Below are 20,705 nucleotides of genomic sequence, written 5' to 3' on the forward strand. Positions count from 1 at the left end.
GGGAATCACAGATAGACAGGCTTATTCCAACATCAGAGAGACAGGCTTATTCCAACATCAGAGAGACAGGCTTATTCCAACATCAGAGACAGGAAATCATGGAGCGAAGGCTTATTCCAACATCAGAGAGACAGGCTTATTCCAACATCAGAGACAGGAAATCATGGAGAGAAGGCTTATTCCAACATCAGAGACAGGGAATCACGGATAGACAGGCTTATTCCAACATCAGAGAGACAGGCTTATTCCAACATCAGAGACAGGAAATCATGGAGAGAAGGCTTATTCCAACATCAGAGACAGGGAATCATGGAGAGAAGGCTTATTAGGCAGATACTAACAAGTAATTACTGAAAGGCTTCACATCGTGATGAAACCTTGCATTTACATGTAAAGATCTGGAACATTCCCATCCTGCCAGCCTCTTAATATGTTATAAACACAGACAGCGAGGACCATTATTTATACTGTTGGCATTTGTAATATTAGTTCTTCCAGGACCAAGTTACTCTAAACATACGAGCAGACATCGCATAAGTTTACAAATAGCATGTAGCAGTTGACATTTGCGACTGGTGAGAGAGAACGTTTCTCCCTGAATGGACATTGGACACATTGCTGGGTTTACAAAGAACAGTTCTCTTCACATGTTGTATCTGAAAGTCTGACACCCAGCAGTCAGACCATAGCACAAGGCATAGAAGTGTGCCTCACCTACATCATTCTCATTTCAAAGTACTTTGCTATATGATGCAAGGGAGAGGCTCTTTCACAAGAGTAAGCCTTCAGACGTACTGATTTTGTACAAAGGGATGGTAATTAGCCCAGTAGGTAAAGCTGTCTGCCACACAGGTTCTGGTTTGACTCCCAATGTTGTCATGACATGTGAAGCCTGTTCTTGTTCACCCTGCCATAGCATCCCTGCCATTATGTAACTGTTTTTTCATTTTCAACTAACAAACAATGTTAGCACTACGTGTGAGGACCAATTCTGGCATCTTTTTTCACAATGTAGCTCTTAAATTGCTTTAAGCAATGAAAAAATATACTCACTCACTTTGTTTCTTTGTTGTTTAACGCTATACTCAGCAATATTCTAGCTATATGACAGCCTTTCCGCAAATAATCAAATCTGGACCAGACAATCCAGTGATTGACATCATGAGCATCGATCCACGCAATTGGGATACAATGACATGCATCAACCAAGTCTGCGATCCTGACCACCCGATCCTGTTAGTCGCCTCTTACGACAAGCATTGTAGCCTTTTACGGCAAGCATGACATAATATCTGACCATTACACCTACCATAGGGTGAATCAACTAGTCCATTCCGAGGATCCACATAAGGTGGTAATGCTCCAATGTAGGACGGTATCCGGGGTTCTAGATGGGGAGGAGGCAGGGGTGTGGGTCCTACACCACGGTCGACAGTTTCAACCGATTGTGACTTGGCCCTACTGGGGTCAGAGGTTGTCGGCTCCTCATCCACGCGGGTGATGTGACTGCTAGGGGGACGACTCACCCCGGTACCTCGGCGAATTTTCTGTGAATTTTCTGCAAATACAAAAGAAAGTTTGACAAATTCCATAAATGATGATTCATATTCGACCTGAAATGTCCAGTAGTCTACTGATTAAAACAGTCGTTCCTTTACACCTAAGACTTGTGTTTAATTGCGAACACTGGCACAATATGGGAAGCCAAGTCTTGGTGTTGATGTTCTCGAACAAGACATTGCTGGAACATTTCTAAAAGTGGAAAGAAAGCTCTACTCACTTGAAATAGACTTAATAAATTTAATGACATGAAAACTCAATTATCATCTTTTTTTCAGATTTATTCCCATTAGGGACACAAACAATGTACCCTAGATGCAGTAGATGAAATACAGTAAACTATGTTTATAAGGAACACACTTAAAACGAACTGACCGATAAAACAAACTTAAATTTTAGTCCTCGATATATGCTGTATATATGCTTATAACGAACTACGGCAATTATGAACTGAAATTAGTCGTCCCTTTGAGTTCGTTATGACTGTAGTTTACTGTAGATGCAAAATGGGATTGGAGTCCTTCCTCTCCAGTGAGTGGTCCTTCACACAGTTCAGTTTCTAAACTACAGCATGGACAATAGATTGCAGTCAAAACATCATGATCGTAAACAGCATAATAGTGATGAAAATTATATGAATGGACCCCTGAAAATCAGTGATGACACCAGGTGTTCGTGAAATCAGTAAGCATGCCCCTACCCATTGGCAGCACCCGCCACCCACACAACCTGCACAAAAAGGTATGTGTCTGCTGCCACACCAGTGACAGAAATTAACATTTTTAGTCCACTAGTCCTTATACCGATAACATATAGCAAACACTGTAACACTGTACAGGTGTAAAACAATCTTCCATATCTACCTGTACGTCTCCACCTGGAGAAGGGAATCCTACCTGCCACGGGAAATCAGATCAAATGAGCATCCTACATATCGGAAATACTTTACCCCTTGGAATTCCAGCTCATCTGGTCCAGTGCATTTCACATCATGCATTTTATTGAAATTCTTTATTTACCGATATCAAACTGAATCAAATATTTTTCCGGCCTGGTTGACAGAGCTCAAGTCATCCAACAATAAGAAAGGGAATGGACGACAATTTGAGTCATGGACACAGGAGGGGCCCCATCACTACACCTGGATATACTTAATATGCTCATAAACCCTTACAGGCCCCAACAATGCTTACCTGCATGCAGCTAAAAATCCAATCAGCAGGTAACAATATGTATGGGTGTGTCCAATAGTTATGGTATTCATACTGCTTATTTTTAGCAGATACATTGAAAAAACATTTTCAGATTACAATTGTTGTTGATGAGCTACGGGTTTTCAGAGTTGTTCCTGTGTTGTATAACATGTAGAGGAAGAATGGATTTGAAAGTTATGAATAAACCTCCACATATCGTGCATCTAAAAACACAGTTGCAGGTGCTCATGCACAGGGCTGGTCTTATTCAAACTTCCATTCAGAGACAGTTTTATGCATAAGCGGAAAATGAACCATTCAAGATGTTTTATAAATCATGCATGGTTTAAAGGTAAAGACCTCTATTGTTGATGATGCAGTAATTTCAGAAAATCTGTGATATAACCTTGGACACAAATTATTTACATATATAACATTTCAAAAACAAAGTTTAATAATAATCAACAAGTGTGTGTTCATTAACTGGAATTTCAAAATCTTCTCAATTTCAGTTCATGTAAAGAAATACAGATCTGAGGGAAACAAAAAAATGCTTGTATATACATTCATCTTGAATAGAGAAAGTTAACGTATTGTTCCTTCTTTGATGTAGGTAGACTTAACCTTCGACTGCGACCTTGCTACCCTGCTCAATCTGCAGTAGACACACAATGCAGCCAGGCCATACTGAGTATCTAGCTCCTTTAAATACGCGAAGAAATGCGGTATCTGCAGTAGAACCAATTGATCTGAGACAATCTGTGTTGTGTTAATAAACAATAACAGCAATAATAGTTCTACTGTATGTGTGTATGTATGTACGTCTGCATTTCTGTCTGTCTGTATGTATGTACAGTAAACTACGGTTATAACGAACTCAAAGGGACCACTAATTTTAGTTCGTTATAACCGTAGTTCTTGATAAGCATATTTACAGCATATATATAGCAAATGCCCGGGACAAAAAAACACAATATGCTATATCCGTCAGTTCGTTATAAGGGTGTTTGTTATATACATAGTTTACTGTATGTCTGTCTGTCTCTCTGTGTCCGTCTGTCTGTGTCTGTCTGTCTGTATGTATGTATGGATGGATGGAAAGATGGCTGCAAGGATGGTAGGCCTTAAGGATGGATGAACAATAAACGGATGGATGAATCTTTTGCATTCCATCTCGAAAGAAACAAATAGTGACATCAATTCAGGCATTACAGATGAATGTGCCCCGCACACCTGACTCTAGCTGAATGTGTTCCTCACACCTGATTACACCCCACCCTGAACACACATACCACAACCCCTGCCCTGCCCCTCCCCTTCAGCTCGTCTTTCAAGCACGAAATTTAATGGCTGAAAATTACCCCTTTTGAAAAGTTAATGATCAAGACATTTTAAGCATGAAAACAGTTGTTGACTTGGTATTGATATTAATACACTGCTGTAATGAGAATCGGATATGGATACCCCAACCAGCCACACTTGTTGGTTGTACAAGTATTGTCTTAACAAGGTGTTATGTTAATCACAAGGATCAGCCCTAAGTAATAGGCATGTCTGGGCTGAAATTTGGGTCTTGGGTCTTGACCTTTTTATCCTGATGAGTGGGAAACATCCCTGACCTACCACATAGCTGGGTCTAGTTCACTCCCACTCCGCCATGATGGGGATGTGACAAGGGGGAAATCACTGGTTGTGTGAGTTAAATGACCGACCTCCGACACAGTAACTGCTTCTTATTGTGCCGAAGTATTGTCAGGGGTTGAAGAAACCTTGGAGGCCTCGGCTGCCTGGTCAACTTTCCATGACTAGTAACTTGACACCCTGGATTGTGCACGGACATCCTCAGTATTGTTCCCAGAATTCCAGAGTATTGTCTGACAAACAGTGACATACCATCGCCCTGTCGGAGGACTCGGAACCCAGGGCTAGTTTACACCCGGACAGATTAGCACCCCCTTGCTGAGAAATCACCTCGGCCTTTTCACGGTGGAGACAATTCAAGTCTCCACCGACACCAAATTACTCTAATTTGAACCATGTTGAGAACCCAGGCAAACATGTAACCCTTTGTATACAAACTTGAGTGAACATGGTAAGACTCAGAAATGACTGGGCCTGTCCTTTCATGAAGATGATGACCAATTTGGAGATTACCGTAGCCAGCAAACAGTTGTAAAACTGACAATAAAATACATGTGCTTGTTGAAACTTGGTGGACCGCAGTATATAGAATGACATGAAAAACCTTATCTGATGAAAGGGCAGTATTGTCATAAACCTGCTGCACACCCTTTTAATATACTTATAAATGAAATGAAAATGAATAATAAGTATGAATTTATACGTGTCATATATAGCAAAATAACATTTAAGAATTTGAACATAAAAACAACCTGATCATCAACAAATAACATCACCATTTTAAAAACTTTATGAAATTTAACCTCAATCTTTCAACCAATAACATCACCATTTGAAAAACATTATGAAATTTAACCTCAATCTTTCAACCAATAACATCCCCATTTGAAAAACAATATGAAATTTAACCTCAATCTTTCAACCAATATCATCCCCATTTGAAAAACAATATGAACTGTTACTTCAAGCTTTCAACCAATAACTTGCCCATTTGAAAAACAATATGAACTGTTACCTCAATCTTTCAACCAATAACATCCCAATTTGAAAAAACCCAATATGAACTGTTACTTCAAGCTTTCAACCAATAACATCCCCATTTGAAAAACAATATGAACTGTTACTTCAAGCTTTCAATCAATAACATCCCCATTTGAAAAACAATATGAACTGTTACCTCAATCTTTCAACCAATAACATCCCCAATTTGAAAAAAACAATATGAACTGTTTCTTCAAGCTTTCAACCAATAACATCCCCATTTGAAAAACAATATGAACTGTTACTTAAAGCTTTCAACCAATAACATCCCCAATTGAAAACAATATGAAATTTAACCTCAATCTTTCAACCAATAACATCCCATTTGAAAAACAATATGAAATTTAACCTCAATCTTTCAACCAATAACATCCCCATTTGAAATACAATATGAACTGTTACCTCAATCTTTCAAGCAACAAGCTCAGTCAGTTAGTTCAAACTATCAACTAAACCAAGAAACTAAGTACAACCCTTTTCAACATAAAATCTAATCGTGTTTTCCATCATGTAAACTACAGCCTCCTCCCCGGACTCCGCCAGCCCTCCCAGCCGCTTGTAACATTCTGGCCCTGTGTACTGTTCCTGGAAGGAAGACCCCATGTGAACACATGTCCTGCCATGTAGACTCCACCCTTTCTGTAGACTCGGCTACCTGGCATTTGCCTTGTTCTAGCACAGGCCCGGGACATGGCCCAGACGACATGTTCTTCCATACTTCCATGTACGGTAGAGTCTACATGAAGGAGCAGCAAGCAAATGTCATCTATTTTGCAGCTTTTTGAGGGGTAGAAGTGAAGGATTTGTGTTAATTACGAATCTGTATGCTTTCTGTTGAACTGCTGTGTTGTCATGTATTGGTAGTTATGAAAAAGGTCGGCAAGAGTGAGTGAATATGGTTTTATGCTGTTTTTAGCAATATTTCAGCAATATCAGAGCAGGGAACGCCAGAAATGGGCTTCACATATTGTACACATGTTGGGACGCGAACCCATGTTTTCAGTGTGACTAGCGAAGGCTTACCCACATGGCTACCAAGCCACCCCTTACCCTCTTTATTTCCAGACCAGGTGCTTATACATGTAAGTGACAAAACCCTACCAATAATCCGAAGAAATCTCTGCAAAAGAACGGAACAGACAAAAAGAAAAAAATGTATTTGTTTTTAAATATGTAAAACATTTTGGATTTATTGGGAGACTGTATGGTAGGCGTACTTACTAGGAGTAGGTCTAGTCCTATTTCACAGTGGTATACTCATCATTTATACAGTATGTGTATAAACTTGAGAAGGTGTGCCTGTATTGGAGACTGTATGGTATGTGTATTTCCTAGAGTAGGTCTAGTCCTATTTCACAGTGGTATACTCATCATTTATACAGTATGTGTATAAACTTGAGAAGGTGTGCCTGTATTGGAGACTGTATGGTATGTGTATTTCCTAGTGTAGGTATAGTCCTATTTCACAGTGGTATACTCATCATTTATACAGTATGTGTATAAACTTGAGAAGGTGTGCCTGTATTGGAGACTGTATGGTATGTGTATTTCCTAGTGTAGGTATAGTCCTATTTCACAGTGGTATACTCATCATTTATACAGTATGTGTATAAACTTGAGAAGGTGTGCCTGTATTGGAGACTGTATGGTATGTGTATTTCCTAGAGTAGGTCTAGTCCTATTTCACAGTGGTATACTCATCATTTATACAGTATGTGTATAAACTTGAGAAGGTGTGCCTGTATTGGAGACTGTATGGTATGTGTATTTCCTAGTGTAGGTATAGTCCTATTTCACAGTGGTATACTCATCATTTATACAGTATGTGTATAAACTTGAGAAGGTGTGCCTGTATTGGAGACTGTATGGTATGTGTATTTCCTAGTGTAGGTATAGTCCTATTTCACAGTGGTATACTCATCATCTATACAGTATGTGTATAAACTTGAAAAGGTTTGCCTGTATTGGAGACTGTATGGTATGTGTATTTCCTAGTGTAGGTATAGTCCTATTTCTCAGTGGTATACTCATCATTTATACAGTATGTGTATATATTTGAGTAGGTGTGCCCGTATTGGAGACTGTACAGTATGTGTATTTTACTAATGTAGGTATAGTCCTATTTCTCAGTGGTATACTCATCATCTATACAGTATGTGTATATGCTTGAGTAGGTATGCCTGTATTGGAGACTGTACGGTATGTGTATTTCCTAGTGTAGGTATAGTCCTATTTCACAGTGGTACACTCATCTATACAGTATGTGTATTTCCGAGAGTGGCACTGTGCCTGTATTGGAGACTGTACGGTATTTGTATTTCCTAGTGTAGGTATAGTCCTATTTCTCAGTGGTATACTCATCATCTATACAGTATGTGTATATACTTGAGTAGGTGTGCCTGTATTGGAGACTGTACGGTATGTGTATTTACTAGAGTGGCACTGTGCCTGTATTGGAGACTGTACGGTATGTGTATTTCCTAGAGTAGGTATAGTCCTATTTCACAGTGGTACACTCATCTATACAGTATGTGTATAAACTTGAGTGGGTGTGCCTGTATTGGAGACTGTACGGTATGTGTATTTCCTAGTGTAGGTATAGCCCTATTTCACAGTGGTACACTCATCTATACAGTATGTGTATAAACTTGAGTGGGTGTGCCTGTATTGGAGACTGTACGGTATGTGTATTTCCTAGAGTAGGTATAACCCTATTTCACAGTGGTACACTCATCTATACAGTATGTGTATTTACTAGAGTGGCACTGTGCCTGTATTGGAGACTGTACGGTATGTGTATTTCCTAGAGTAGGTATAGTCCTATTTCACAGTGGTATACTCATCATCTATACAGTATGTGTATAAACTTGAGCAGGTGTGCCTGTATTGGAGACTGTACAGTATGTGTATTTCCTAGAGTAGGTATAGTCCTATTTCACATATCAAATATACTTTATGTGTATATACTTGAGTGGACCTGTGCCTTTACTGGAGACTGTATGGTATGTGAGTCAGCAGTGATAAGCTTAAAGCTGATGCTCATACATCTTTTCTCCATTACTGATCCAGATTGACAAATGATTCGCACTTCCTCCTCCGAATTTATAATTGCCTCAAATGAATATACAAAACATTTCCGGCTCCTTCCTCCAGGCCCACTATTCCCTGGCATCCAGTAACCTGATCTATCAAAGATCGGAATGTAAACCAGGGAATTGCCTCAGAAAACTCTGGGAAATGGTTCTTGGTTGTGGCAGTTTGGAGGAGCGAGCATTCTAATCTTGGAAACAGCAGCATACAGACGAGGCTTGTGATGTATTTCCACACATCCACTGTCATTATGCATCGTTTCTGGGTCATGCACAAAAAGTTGTACAAACAAGAAATAGTGTTTGAAAATTGCCATAAATATACATACAATGTGTAAACTGTCACCTTTGAGCGCTATTTTTGTACAATTATTCTCTAAAGATACACACGCGGAGGCATGATTTGAATAGTCTTTCGAGGGGTTCCACGAATGTGTAACACCACTGTTCCAGTTGAGGAATTGTGCCCATTTTTTGGTTAAGCCTGAGAAAATTATTCTAGGTTGTATTTTTTCAAGATGTGAAACGTTCTTTATGTGAATCGTCTGTTTTCACACTAAACTCCATTTCAGTGCTGACGGTGCCCTCATTTAACAAAAAACTAACAGATTATTTTTTTAAAAGAAACTTGTTCTTTCTGTAACCACAAGGAAAAACACAGATTTGAATTTTGGGGGACTTTTTTAAGAGAAATTCTGACAGAGTTCAAAAGCATTCAGTAATGCGCCAACACCTTCCACATCTGTAGCGTGAACTCTTTATTGATGACTAAAAGATAGATGTCTAGTGTGTGGTGAATGTTGTTTGACCCTGGAGTCAGCATATTCACGGAACAGCCCCACAGCCGGTAAATAATCACATCTAGCCAGCCAACCAGTGATTGACAGCATGTGCAACAAATAATCCACATCATCAGGGTTCAATGACTCTCATTGCCGGGTCTCACATAGTGGTCACCCAATTCACATTCACAAATTTTGACCACCCAACCCTCATTTTAGTCAGTTCTGATTACATGCATGTATGGGGCACCTGTTCTCCACCCGAGTCCTCACATCGCCATGCCAATAAGAATAGGCAGACATGTAACTTCCAAGCAAGTCACTGACATCAGTTGGTGCTGCATAAAACCCCTATTCCATCAGAGGCAGGGCCAGAATTTTGATAAAGGGTGAGTGCCTAAAGTACCTAAGTGTAGTTAACATGTAAAAAAGAAGGGTACACATCCCCCTTCTGGACTTGCCAGTGTCCATTATATAACTAGAGATGGAGGTATATATAAGGAATTGTACATGTTAACTATTCATCAACATGGGTGGTATATATTTCATATACACTGATATGGGGTGCAATATATTTCAGATTGGGAAATCTATCACAACGCACCTAGTTAGTCTAATACTATAGATAGGACCTGCCACCGAGCATGGAAGTCTGTATATGGAAACACAAGACCAAGGATGCATGCTGAAAGGATGTGGCATCACATCAACAAGGACCAACAGTAGAAAGTAAACTAGAATGAAGATTAATGTTTGGGCATTGATGCAGATTGAAGGGAACAATTTGATCCTCACTGTAAAACTCGGACAAAGATGCCATAAAATCCAGTCTTTACAGGAAATGGAAACCTCCAAGTTTCACACATGAGCCTAGAATGGCCAACCTATATTCAAGATTGTCCTTATTTAAGGCACAAGCAAATGACATGTCCGTTCCTTGTCTTGTGATATGCTGCGAGCCACAGATATTCTTACAGGGTAGGTATTTACCTATATCCCATTGTAGGTTATATTTGTGTTTTCCAAGCAGGTGGAGGACTTCAGGCTGTAAGACATCTGCCCAAGAACATCAGATACGAAGTGAAAGAGAACTCTTCAGAGGAGGAGATAGAAATCTGCTCTAGTCAGACCCAGGGAGTATCAACAAAGTTTGAAGTCTGGCAGGATAGGCAGTCCAATTCTGACAGATTAGCTTGAGAATGGAGTCTACTTGTGGAATTCCACATGATTCATGACATTATCTACCCTTATATTTACATAGCTCACTGAAAGCCCCACTGATACTTGAAACAGTCGCTAGGGGCAACAGCCCAGTCCTCAACTCCTTCAAGATGGCCGACTCAAGGATGCTGAGAAGAAGGATGCTTGCAAGTTGGGGAATGAAAAACAAACATGTTTCGAAAACACAGCAGCAGATGGGTGTTTTGATTCTGGTTTTATTCTGCTGAAAACCAATAAACTAACTGGCCTGTGACAGTTTTACATGAAAATGTACGAGTATTTATCATATTCCAAACTTATTACGGTCACGTTAATTTTCATTAGGGCAGCTGTCACAATATTGAAGTAAGGCAACTACTTTTCAACAACAATAAAACATGGGCTCCTAATTCAACTTTCCTATCAAAAGTCTAGAAACTGACACACTCGGTTGTTTTTGTAATTTTGTCGGACTTATTTTAAGCAAATAACCAATATAAAAACCTGATTATAAAAATATTCATCACAAAATAACATAATCCCAATATACATATAACATATCAAAGTTCCACATCAATATTTACAGTTTTCAACCTTAAAGAAGACAAAGATGAGAAACAAATTAAATTGTAAAATCTTCTTTGACAAGTACCTTAAACATTAAGTTTTAAACTACATCAGCATATAATTACTGCAGCGATATTAACATCACCTTATCAGTTTAAGACATCTGATTGGCTGCTTCTACACCCACACATTTACAGACAGTATATGCAGATCTTACACACTCTCCACAAACCTTCACCCATACAAACCTAACAACATCAAGGCTACACACCTTTCATTTACGCTTATAAAAATGAGCAAATATTCTCTACTTGGTTCTAACAAGCAAACATACAAATTTGGCCCTTAATTCAATGAAGGGTGTTAACAGGCACACTTCACCACGATATTATTTGGCAATTCAGAACTGCCTGCATGTGTCACAAAATGGCCTTCATGTCAGAATCTACTTCAGGAAATTGGGTGTGTGGGGGGACAACAAATGTCTTATTTTTTTAATCTTCCCAGGACAGTGGGGGCAGGTGAGAATTGTAGCATCTGAGAAAATTACATTATATCCTTAATACAAACACTCCCTATGTTCTTAAGCATATATGATTTGTATGTTTAATGCGACCTCTTCAATGTGAGCTTGTGTCAAACCGTGCAAGTCTGGCGTCTGTACCAAGAGGTCTGATGGTACTCTTCACTCCTGCATTCATTCATATTAGGTGTCTTTATTTAGACCACAATAAATTATCTATTACAGTTTCATATAATTTAAAAAAAAGGTGTACTTTCTTAGGCATTTTTTTTCATAAACAAACTGTGTTTCATGTGAAGGATGAATGATTGGTGGGACTAGTAATATGGTGTATTTTATCAAGAAAAGAAAGATGTTATTTTCTTTTTCTGTAAGAACTTATGGGTAATAAAATGAGGTGGGTGGGGTTTTTAGTAGTAAGGCAGGCAGGCATGAATAAAAATGAGTAATTTATTATGACAATACTGTAGGTATTTTCATCATACATTTAATTACAGCAATGAGAATTTAGCTTTAAGCTCACATAGATTAAAAGTGAAACTTGAAACTGATAGATAATGACTCAAATTATCTTAATTCTTTACATGATACTGTCATAATTTTTCAAAGAAATCTGAGATACAAAACTTACAAAAGTTAACTAGACCAAAGACCATAAAATAATGTATTTTATGGTCTTTGAGAAGACAAACCAAAATATATTGGACAGAAATAAAATGACGCTTAACATTGAGAAAACTGACTGTAGGTTTCTACATATAAAATACACAAAACACTTCTGAACGCTGCAAGTACACTAGATCCCCTCTGAATTAAATTAATTCAAATCAAATTTATTTATTTTTTACAAGCACTGCCAACAGATACTATTATCAGTTACCAATACCAACAATTAGAACACAACACCTCCTTAAAACAAATTTGTAAAATGATATAAAAAGAAACCCCAAATTCTTTTTTATCACCAATTATTCTAATCTACGAACAAACCATGAAATAAAGTTCAGATTTGCCTAAAAATATAAAAACAACTTTAATTCATCCTTTTCACTGATTTCGACAACATGATATGGGAGGGCATAATAGACCAGGGGTAATCACGACCCCGTTGGAGTTCATCACGCTACCTGTGTGTGCATTACTTGGCGGAAACAATCAGCATACAAGATCCAGCTGATCAGGTTTCTCGGCCCTCTCCTGTCTATTGTGTAAAACGCCTTTTCTGACGTTTGATGGCTGATTTAGGACCTATTTAGCCATGCCACCTAAGCCATGCACTCACTCGGGAGGTGCCAGATCAGTTGGCGTTCGTTTATCATGACTGCAGACACAGTTCCAGGCAGACAATATTCGATTGGAGTGACGACAAGCTGCAATTTGGTACTGAATACGTTAGATGTTGTCAGAGATCAAGTTTTCAATAAAGTCACTACTGATCGCTTTTCAAGCTCATAGGGTCCTGAAGAGATTGGATTTACTGAAAAGACTCTTTACTTTGAAATTAGGCACATGTTTGTTATCTTGGTATGTGTACAATGGCCTGCCACTCTCACAGTCACATAATATATTTCTCTACATCAACCTGACTAGAGTGAATGCACGTTGTTTTATGCCAGTCAGCAAAATGCAAAAACCATCTGTAGATACATCAATCGTTTCTTATACATGTACTTTCAAAAGAGCTTAATCTTTTCATTCAATAGTAAAAACTGACATAGTAGAAAAACAAATATCACAAGAAAAAGACATTATTCATTCATGTGTCTACAATTAAAAAAAATTCAAATCAATTCTCGTTTCGAGTAGAATAAATCTCTCACTATATCTTCATATCCCCACCAGCTGACAGAACAGCCTGAAGGGTATAGTTGTAGTATACATTACCATAATCTAATACTTATGCGCACACACCTATAAACCTAAACACATCGACACTGCTAAGTAAGACATGATTCGGCAAACACCATACGCTTACCTCTATTCCTATCTAAACATGTGTACCACGAAGTAAGATACGATTATGGAGAACACCTACTAAAATACTTAAGACCACCCCCTGTGCCACTTCCCTAGTGGTAAGTAATATCCATGGCACCTCCTATAGTTGATCCATCTGGTGCACTACCCTGGGACACACCATGCTCTTCATACAAACCCAACCAGAGCCTTCTCATTCTTCCTACAGTGGAACCTGCCAACACTGGACTGGCACCATACACACTCAACCAGAGCCTGCTGATTCTTCCTACAGTGGAACCTGCCAACACTGGACTGGCACCATACACACTCAACCAGAGCCTTCTTATTCTTCCTACAGTGGAACCTGCCAACACTGGATTGGCACCATACACACTCAACCAGAGCCTTCTGATTCTTCCTACAGTGGAACCTGTCAACACTGAACTGGCACCATACACACCCAACCAGTCACATTTACAGGGCCACATATGCAGTCCCGAATTTACTACAATAAAAAACGTTTCTTTCCTCATTATCTTCATCTCCTATGTCTTTTGTCTCCTGCTTTAACCTCACTAATCTGCATGACTGTCTAAACGAGACTATAGTCCCCACAGAATTTGTGTTTAGATACATTCTATTGTTTTCAAATTAAAAGTTTTTACAATGTCATTAAAATCAGATCTTAGTTCTCGCTGCCACAAAACAAAGCTTTGTTTAGTGGAAGAGAGAACTTAGATCTGATTTTAGTGAGGTTGAAGTTTTAAAGATGAAATGCCAAAATGTACTTCTCATTAAACCTTCTTTTCCATTCAAAACAACCAAAAAAACAAATAGTATTCTGTTTTAATTTTGAATAAACTGCAAAAAGGGATCACAGTGACTAATTGTTGATGATACAGAAAGTAAATTCTTCACATTTCCGGGATTAAACTAACACAAAAATTGTCTTACGAAGTCCGTCTCTTCTCCTTCCTGATGGAGAATGTGCCAGGGGCATGGTGGGTAACCCTGCTGTATTGATGTCGGTATAACAAAGATCAACTTCGTGTTTGTTGATGGATTATCTTTTGAGTGAAAAGGTTTACCACACTTTAGCAATTTTGCAGCCAGATCATGACAAGAATCGCAGTCCAACTCCAGTAAGCCAATGTGTTACATCAACGGATTGTAAGTTAGCCCAATTTATACGAGGGTAGTCCTGTTTTCAATTATGATATAAAATAGGTACCTGGGACTCTTATGGGAGCATTTTTGAGGTCACTAAGTAGTCTAGGGGATTAGTATATTCAAATCTCAAAGTATAGTCTCAAATAACTCAAATCCTGTGCCCCACCTAAGGCCACACTTAGTCCAGCTTTTCCTCACAAGGTCGGTAAAAATAAAAATTAAAATAAATGTCAATTATTTATTTATTTGAAAGTCATTCTGCCATGGAGTTAAAACTGCAGGTGTCCTCTAGAATCACTGCTAGTGATGTAGACATGGAAATTATTAATAAAAGTATATATTGTAAAAGAGGGTCTATATTACTAGCAGGAGACATAATAATAATAATATAAAAAATCATGTTTAAGTTATTTCTTAGACCGGCTGCTTTTCAGTAGGCACGGCGGGCCCATGAAATAAAAAATAAAAAATGTGTAGCCTAAGCAAAGATAAGTGGAAGGCCAAGATAAATTATACTCTCCAGCCTGTGTTCAAATATGACATGGTCTAAGAAAGGGGGTGCATGGACTGACAGAGGGATCTACACTGTTCCATGGGGGACACAGGAAAGAAGGGCATTATTTGACAAGCGTTGCATGGTCTAGAGAAGATCCTATGAAGACACCACCAAGAACTTCTTCATACGATGCAATATCTATAGTTCCATTCAAGAGGTGCTACCTACTTGCTAGCAACATACGCCAATGCTACACGCTGACAAACTAGAACTCTCTGTACTTGATGTCATGGTACCAGATGCCAACCACATGGTAGAGGCTAAACACTAGTATGTACTGTAGGTCACATGTAGCATCCATTAGTGACATCTGTGCTTGGCTCTGACATCAGAGACTTGTACATGTGCCATAACAACACTTATACTATCGGCAGTGCTACTTATTTATACATAGAGCTACACTACTTATTACCAATAGGGGAAGCCGGGGAGGTAAGCATTGTTTAGTCATGAAGAAACCAGATCTGGTGTCCTCTATCCCTGTGATATGGCTGCAATGTTGCTATAAGTGTCACAAAAACCCTACTCACTCAATATTTACCCAAACAATATAACTGCATATACTATTCATAGTGGGAATTATTTATATATGTAAAGTAACACCGTTCTTAAACCACAATACACAAATGGATTTACTGACACAATTTTGGTTTTGTGAACATATTTCAAAATACAATCCATAGTACTTTCCAATGTTTCATTAAACATAAAATTTCAATGCAAGAGAATAACCATACTTGATTATCCACCAAACAGATTCCATTTGGCGTCAAGGGCAATACATCTGACAGATATAATAAAATCATATTAGGCTGGCAATATATATGGAACTGGCTAAAATATGTATGTTTCCGGTTTACCAACTGACCCTGATCTGGAGCCCCTGAACCTTAACATTTCTTCTCATTATTTTCGATTTGCACCATAGTTTTTATCCCCATACCGGTATTGTCCACATTTTATGCCTATAGTGTAAGTGAGTGAGTGAGTGAGTGAGTGAGTGGGTGGGTGGGTTGGTGGGTGAGTGAGTGAGTGAGTGAGTGAGTGAGTGAGTGAGTGAGTGAGTGAGGATTAACGCTACTTTTAACAGTATTCCAGTTATATCACGGCATGTCAGCTTAATGTGGGAGGAAAGCCTGAGGTGATGCAGGTCTCAGACGTTTACCACTTCGGTGAAACCCATGAGCACGGATATGGTGCTGACAAACCTAGAAACATAATCGGGGCGAACCGGGATTTGAACCCACAATCATAGGTTTTGGCATGCCCAAGGGATGCAACTCTGCACAGCAAATCGCGGACCTTAGACGACTGGGTCACCCGTGCCCCGACTCATTCATTGTGCTTCAGTATAGGTAAACCGGTCATCATCTTCATTTCAAAGCAGGCTTTTGCTGATTTACTACAAAGTGCTGTATTTAAAAAAAGGAAAATGTTATAAAACTGACCTACCTACCCTTCGGTTTGAGCTGAAATAGGAGACACATTTTTTGGCCCAACAAAGCCTTCTCCAACACTAGCTGTACAGTAACTGAATACTACCTCAGAATGCATCTTGATCAATCTGACACCACATTTTTGAAGTTGTGGAAGAGATGAGATGAAGGCCATATAACTGGTTTATAAATTCCGATATATCTGAAATGTTTGTTTTGGAACAATATTATTGCTGTTGATTCCACCCACAACTGCAGGTAGTTAATGCTGATTGATGTCAGACAACTGAAGAGCAAGTTAGATTATGTTATCTAAGTTTCAGAAACAACCAAGTCATTGTTCTCACAGATGCTATCACTAGTTTTCTGGAAGATATTATCTCAACTGAAGACAGACGGTCAGTCTTAGATTACAAGTCTGTTTGGGAAAATGAACAACGACTAAATAATGAGGATGTATTTAGATGTTTACTTTTTCACCATTTCATCGTAAACATGGTGTCAACACCATGCCTCTGCTTAAAGAGAAACCATCTTGCAGAAGAGCAAAGTCTTTTCAGGAAAATAATTTTTGCTATTTTAAAACGTCTTGTACATGTTGTTATAACCAAAATGCATTTTTGGCTCACAAACTGTTAAAATCGTGATTGTGTCTTTCAAAGAAATCATGTAAAAGGATATCAGTTTCTACTTTTAGATCTGTATATACCTTTTTAAAGAGAAATTGTTTGAGAAATAGTTTGTTAAAGACAAAACATGTATGCCATTTCCGTTCCCACTTGAATCTCTCTGTTGAGTTATTTGTTTCATGTGAAGAAAATAGGTTCTGAATGTACTCATGACGACGAGCCCTGGTACATGTGTAAATGTCCTACTCAGTGTCTCACACTGTTGGTGTCACAAGCATACATGATGGCGGCAGTGGTAATCATGTCCACAGATACAACATGTTAGTCAGAAGTGCTTGATGAACATCACAGGCTTTTCTCTGATGGCACCAGTGGCCCAATTACTTGTCTCTCGTCAGGTTTCATGGCATTGTAAGTCACCTTTGTCAAAGCTGAATGAAAAACTATAATCTTGTTCACACCACTCATACCACTCATGTCCAAATATGTTGCCAGTTCTTGCATTGGTAACCTTGTTGTCAAACTATGTCTACTTGTAAACTCCTACTGTTTTCCTTTCTGATGGTACCAATTTTAACCTTGTTCGTCCTTGCCCTTGTTGTTTGTTGATTAACGCTGCACTCAGCAATATTCCAGCAAGATGATGGCACTCTGTAAATCGAGACAATCCAGTGACTGCCATTATGAGCATTTATCTACGCAATTAGCATGACATGCATCTACCAATTCTGCAAGCCTGACCACCTGATCCTGTTGGTTGCCTCTTATGACAAGCATAGTCAGCTTTTATGGCAAGCATGGGTTGCTAAAGACCTATTCTTATTGCCCAATAATGGTGTCATGATTGTTATAGGAAAGTCTTGCATCTTGTGGCACCATTGTAACCTTACTTCTTGTCTGTGTAAAATAATACTGTCAAACATCTTGTTAACCAGGGTAGACGCCACTGGTCATGTCCAACTAATCCACGGAAAATTTCTGACCATGGTACATCACAAAACAATAGTCACAAGTCTCGGACTAACGGTTGTGTCTGTCACACTAAACACTATAACTTTCAAATGGCAGCAGCACTGGTAACATTGACAGCAGGTATAATACTATCAGTCCTACCTGCCCAACAGTAAGTCTCATCTTCCTTACATTACATGTTACTGGCACAAATGTGTTCAAATAAAAAATTGGAATCTCGGTAATCTATTTTACAGTGGACTAATAGCACTATTGGCTAGACATTCAAGTAGTTGGTGTTTCCAAAACCTCAAGGGGATCCATGTTGTCTCCCAAAGCAAGTCTGATAATGTTTCCGACATCGGTACAGCTCCACATAAAGAACAATGTCTACAAAATAACCCACCTCCTGATGATATCATTGTCAATCCCCACATTTCACTGTGCTATTCTGTCTGATTATGTTACACAACTCACAAGAACACTACAAAAGCAAGATATCATAATAGAAATTATTATACGAGTATGTGTGTCATACTGATTTTACAAAACGAGAGTCAGAATTCTTGTATTTCTTGTATTTCCCGAGCGAGATATGTATTTTGCGATAAATAGAACTTATCTTATCTTATGTTATTTTATCTTACAAAAGCAAGATAGCATATCAATATGTTTTAAGAATTGTTTCAAATATTGATGAACACCAACTCATCTAAAGTCCCAACTGTTGTCATTTTTACAAAGTGTCTTGAGGAACATATTTTTTTACAATTTAGTCTGTGGGAATAATATTAAATATTACAACGCCCTCCAAAGATATCAAGGAACTGATATTTAACATTACTCCCCATCAAATGCCATGTAATACTCATAATGATTGAAGAGTTTTGTTTCAGATCATTTGTAATAACATAGCCTTGACTGTCACCCTTATTCACTTTTTGAACACATGCTTCAAGCATAGCATTAACATAGGTAGCTGTCCAGGTGGAATTTCTTTATTACAATGTTTGGTTTTGCAGTCAATTATCTCCTCCAGGTAGTCAGTAGAACCAAGACAAGGTGATGATGTTGTATATATCCAATGGCTTCTTAGTTATCTTATCACATGTTAACAAGCCTGTGATAGGCATTAATGCAATAAGTGCCACTGAACGGAGCATAAGTGAGCATTAACGACACAAACAAAAGATTATGTGGAACACCCACGTTGATGTCGGTACCCATGTGCATGCCAGACTTGGCCAAAAACATTGCTGCAATTATTAGCATTGCATGTTCATAGATACATGCTCTCTGCTTAAAACCCAAGTCACGCCTGTAGTTAATATTGACTTTTCAATTTACTTGTCTGGGAATTAGCTGAAACATGATTTTGTCTTGATGATATCGATTTTTAATAACTGATTATTTGCCACTTTTCCTTTTTTTTAAATATATTTTTTTGTATGAAAACAGTCAGTAGGTAAAAAATATAAAATGTCAGTGTATAACCAGTCTTTTTTTATCCTACCAAACAGATTCCATTGGGCGTCAAAGGCAAAATAGTAGTATAAATTATATGAATGGATCGTTGAAAATGAGTGATGACACCAGGTGTTCACGAAAAGGGATGAAATGAGTATGTCTCTTGTCCATATGTGTCTTTTACTAGTCAAGAAGAATTTCAATGTGAGTTTGAAATGTTTGATAATTAAGATAATATATTTATACAGATCAAAACACTTTGGCTTGGCGTATTAACTGATTTTTGTGGCTTCATTTCCTTAATAAGACATTTTTTTAAAATCTTATGAATTTATTAAGATTGCAGGAAAAGTACTTGTGGACATTTAAAGGCGATAATAAATGAAGAAACAGCAAAGTTAAGGTTGTGTTACATTAGCAGTTACAGCACGTCATTGCCAGAGAATTATCAATCTTGTTTATCGTTGGGAATGAAAGGCAAAATAGAGGACAAAATGATATGAATGGATCACTGAAAATTAGTGATGACAACAGAATCCAGAGAAATTAACCAAGGAAAAATCCTTTGCATGTGATTAAAATTTGCCTGCATGTTCTCGCCATCATAACAGTGTTTCTTTCACAATATCTCTCAAAACAGGAACTGGAAAAATTTACACCAATTTTGAGATTTCAATGTTGCAATGAATAGACTTGTTAAGATTTGATCTGGTGATAAACATACACTTTTGTCTCTTTTACGGATACCTTCTTTAAGACCGATAACCATGAAGCATAACAAGCATGGAGGAAAGGAGGATATTATACACAAATTATGAGCATACAGAGCATGATGCTAATATGGTCAACATTACACTGATAACTGATTTCTACAAAAGAAAGAAAGTTCACATTTGGAAATTGGATTTGACCAAAACATTACAAATTATACTTGGCTGAAG

At 38.2% G+C, this 20,705-nt stretch overlaps 1 protein-coding gene across 5 annotated transcripts in view; it reads right to left on the minus strand.

The window, feature by feature from the left end:
• LOC124135863 (zinc finger protein GLI4-like) overlaps positions 1-20,705 on the minus strand; it is a 136,272-nt gene that overhangs the window by 31,417 nt on the left and 84,150 nt on the right. For all 5 annotated transcript variants that reach the window (XM_048381708.1, XM_048381707.1, XM_048381710.1 and 2 more), the window contains one exon: positions 1,310-1,558. In XM_048381708.1, the coding sequence (XP_048237665.1) occupies positions 1,310-1,558 (249 nt within the window). The remainder of the gene's footprint in view (positions 1-1,309; positions 1,559-20,705) is intronic.

The sequence above is a fragment of the Haliotis rufescens genome, unplaced genomic scaffold (assembly GCF_023055435.1).
Source record: "Haliotis rufescens isolate VD_foot unplaced genomic scaffold, xgHalRufe1.0.p SCAF_4, whole genome shotgun sequence".
NCBI classification, from domain to species: domain Eukaryota; kingdom Metazoa; phylum Mollusca; class Gastropoda; order Lepetellida; family Haliotidae; genus Haliotis; species Haliotis rufescens.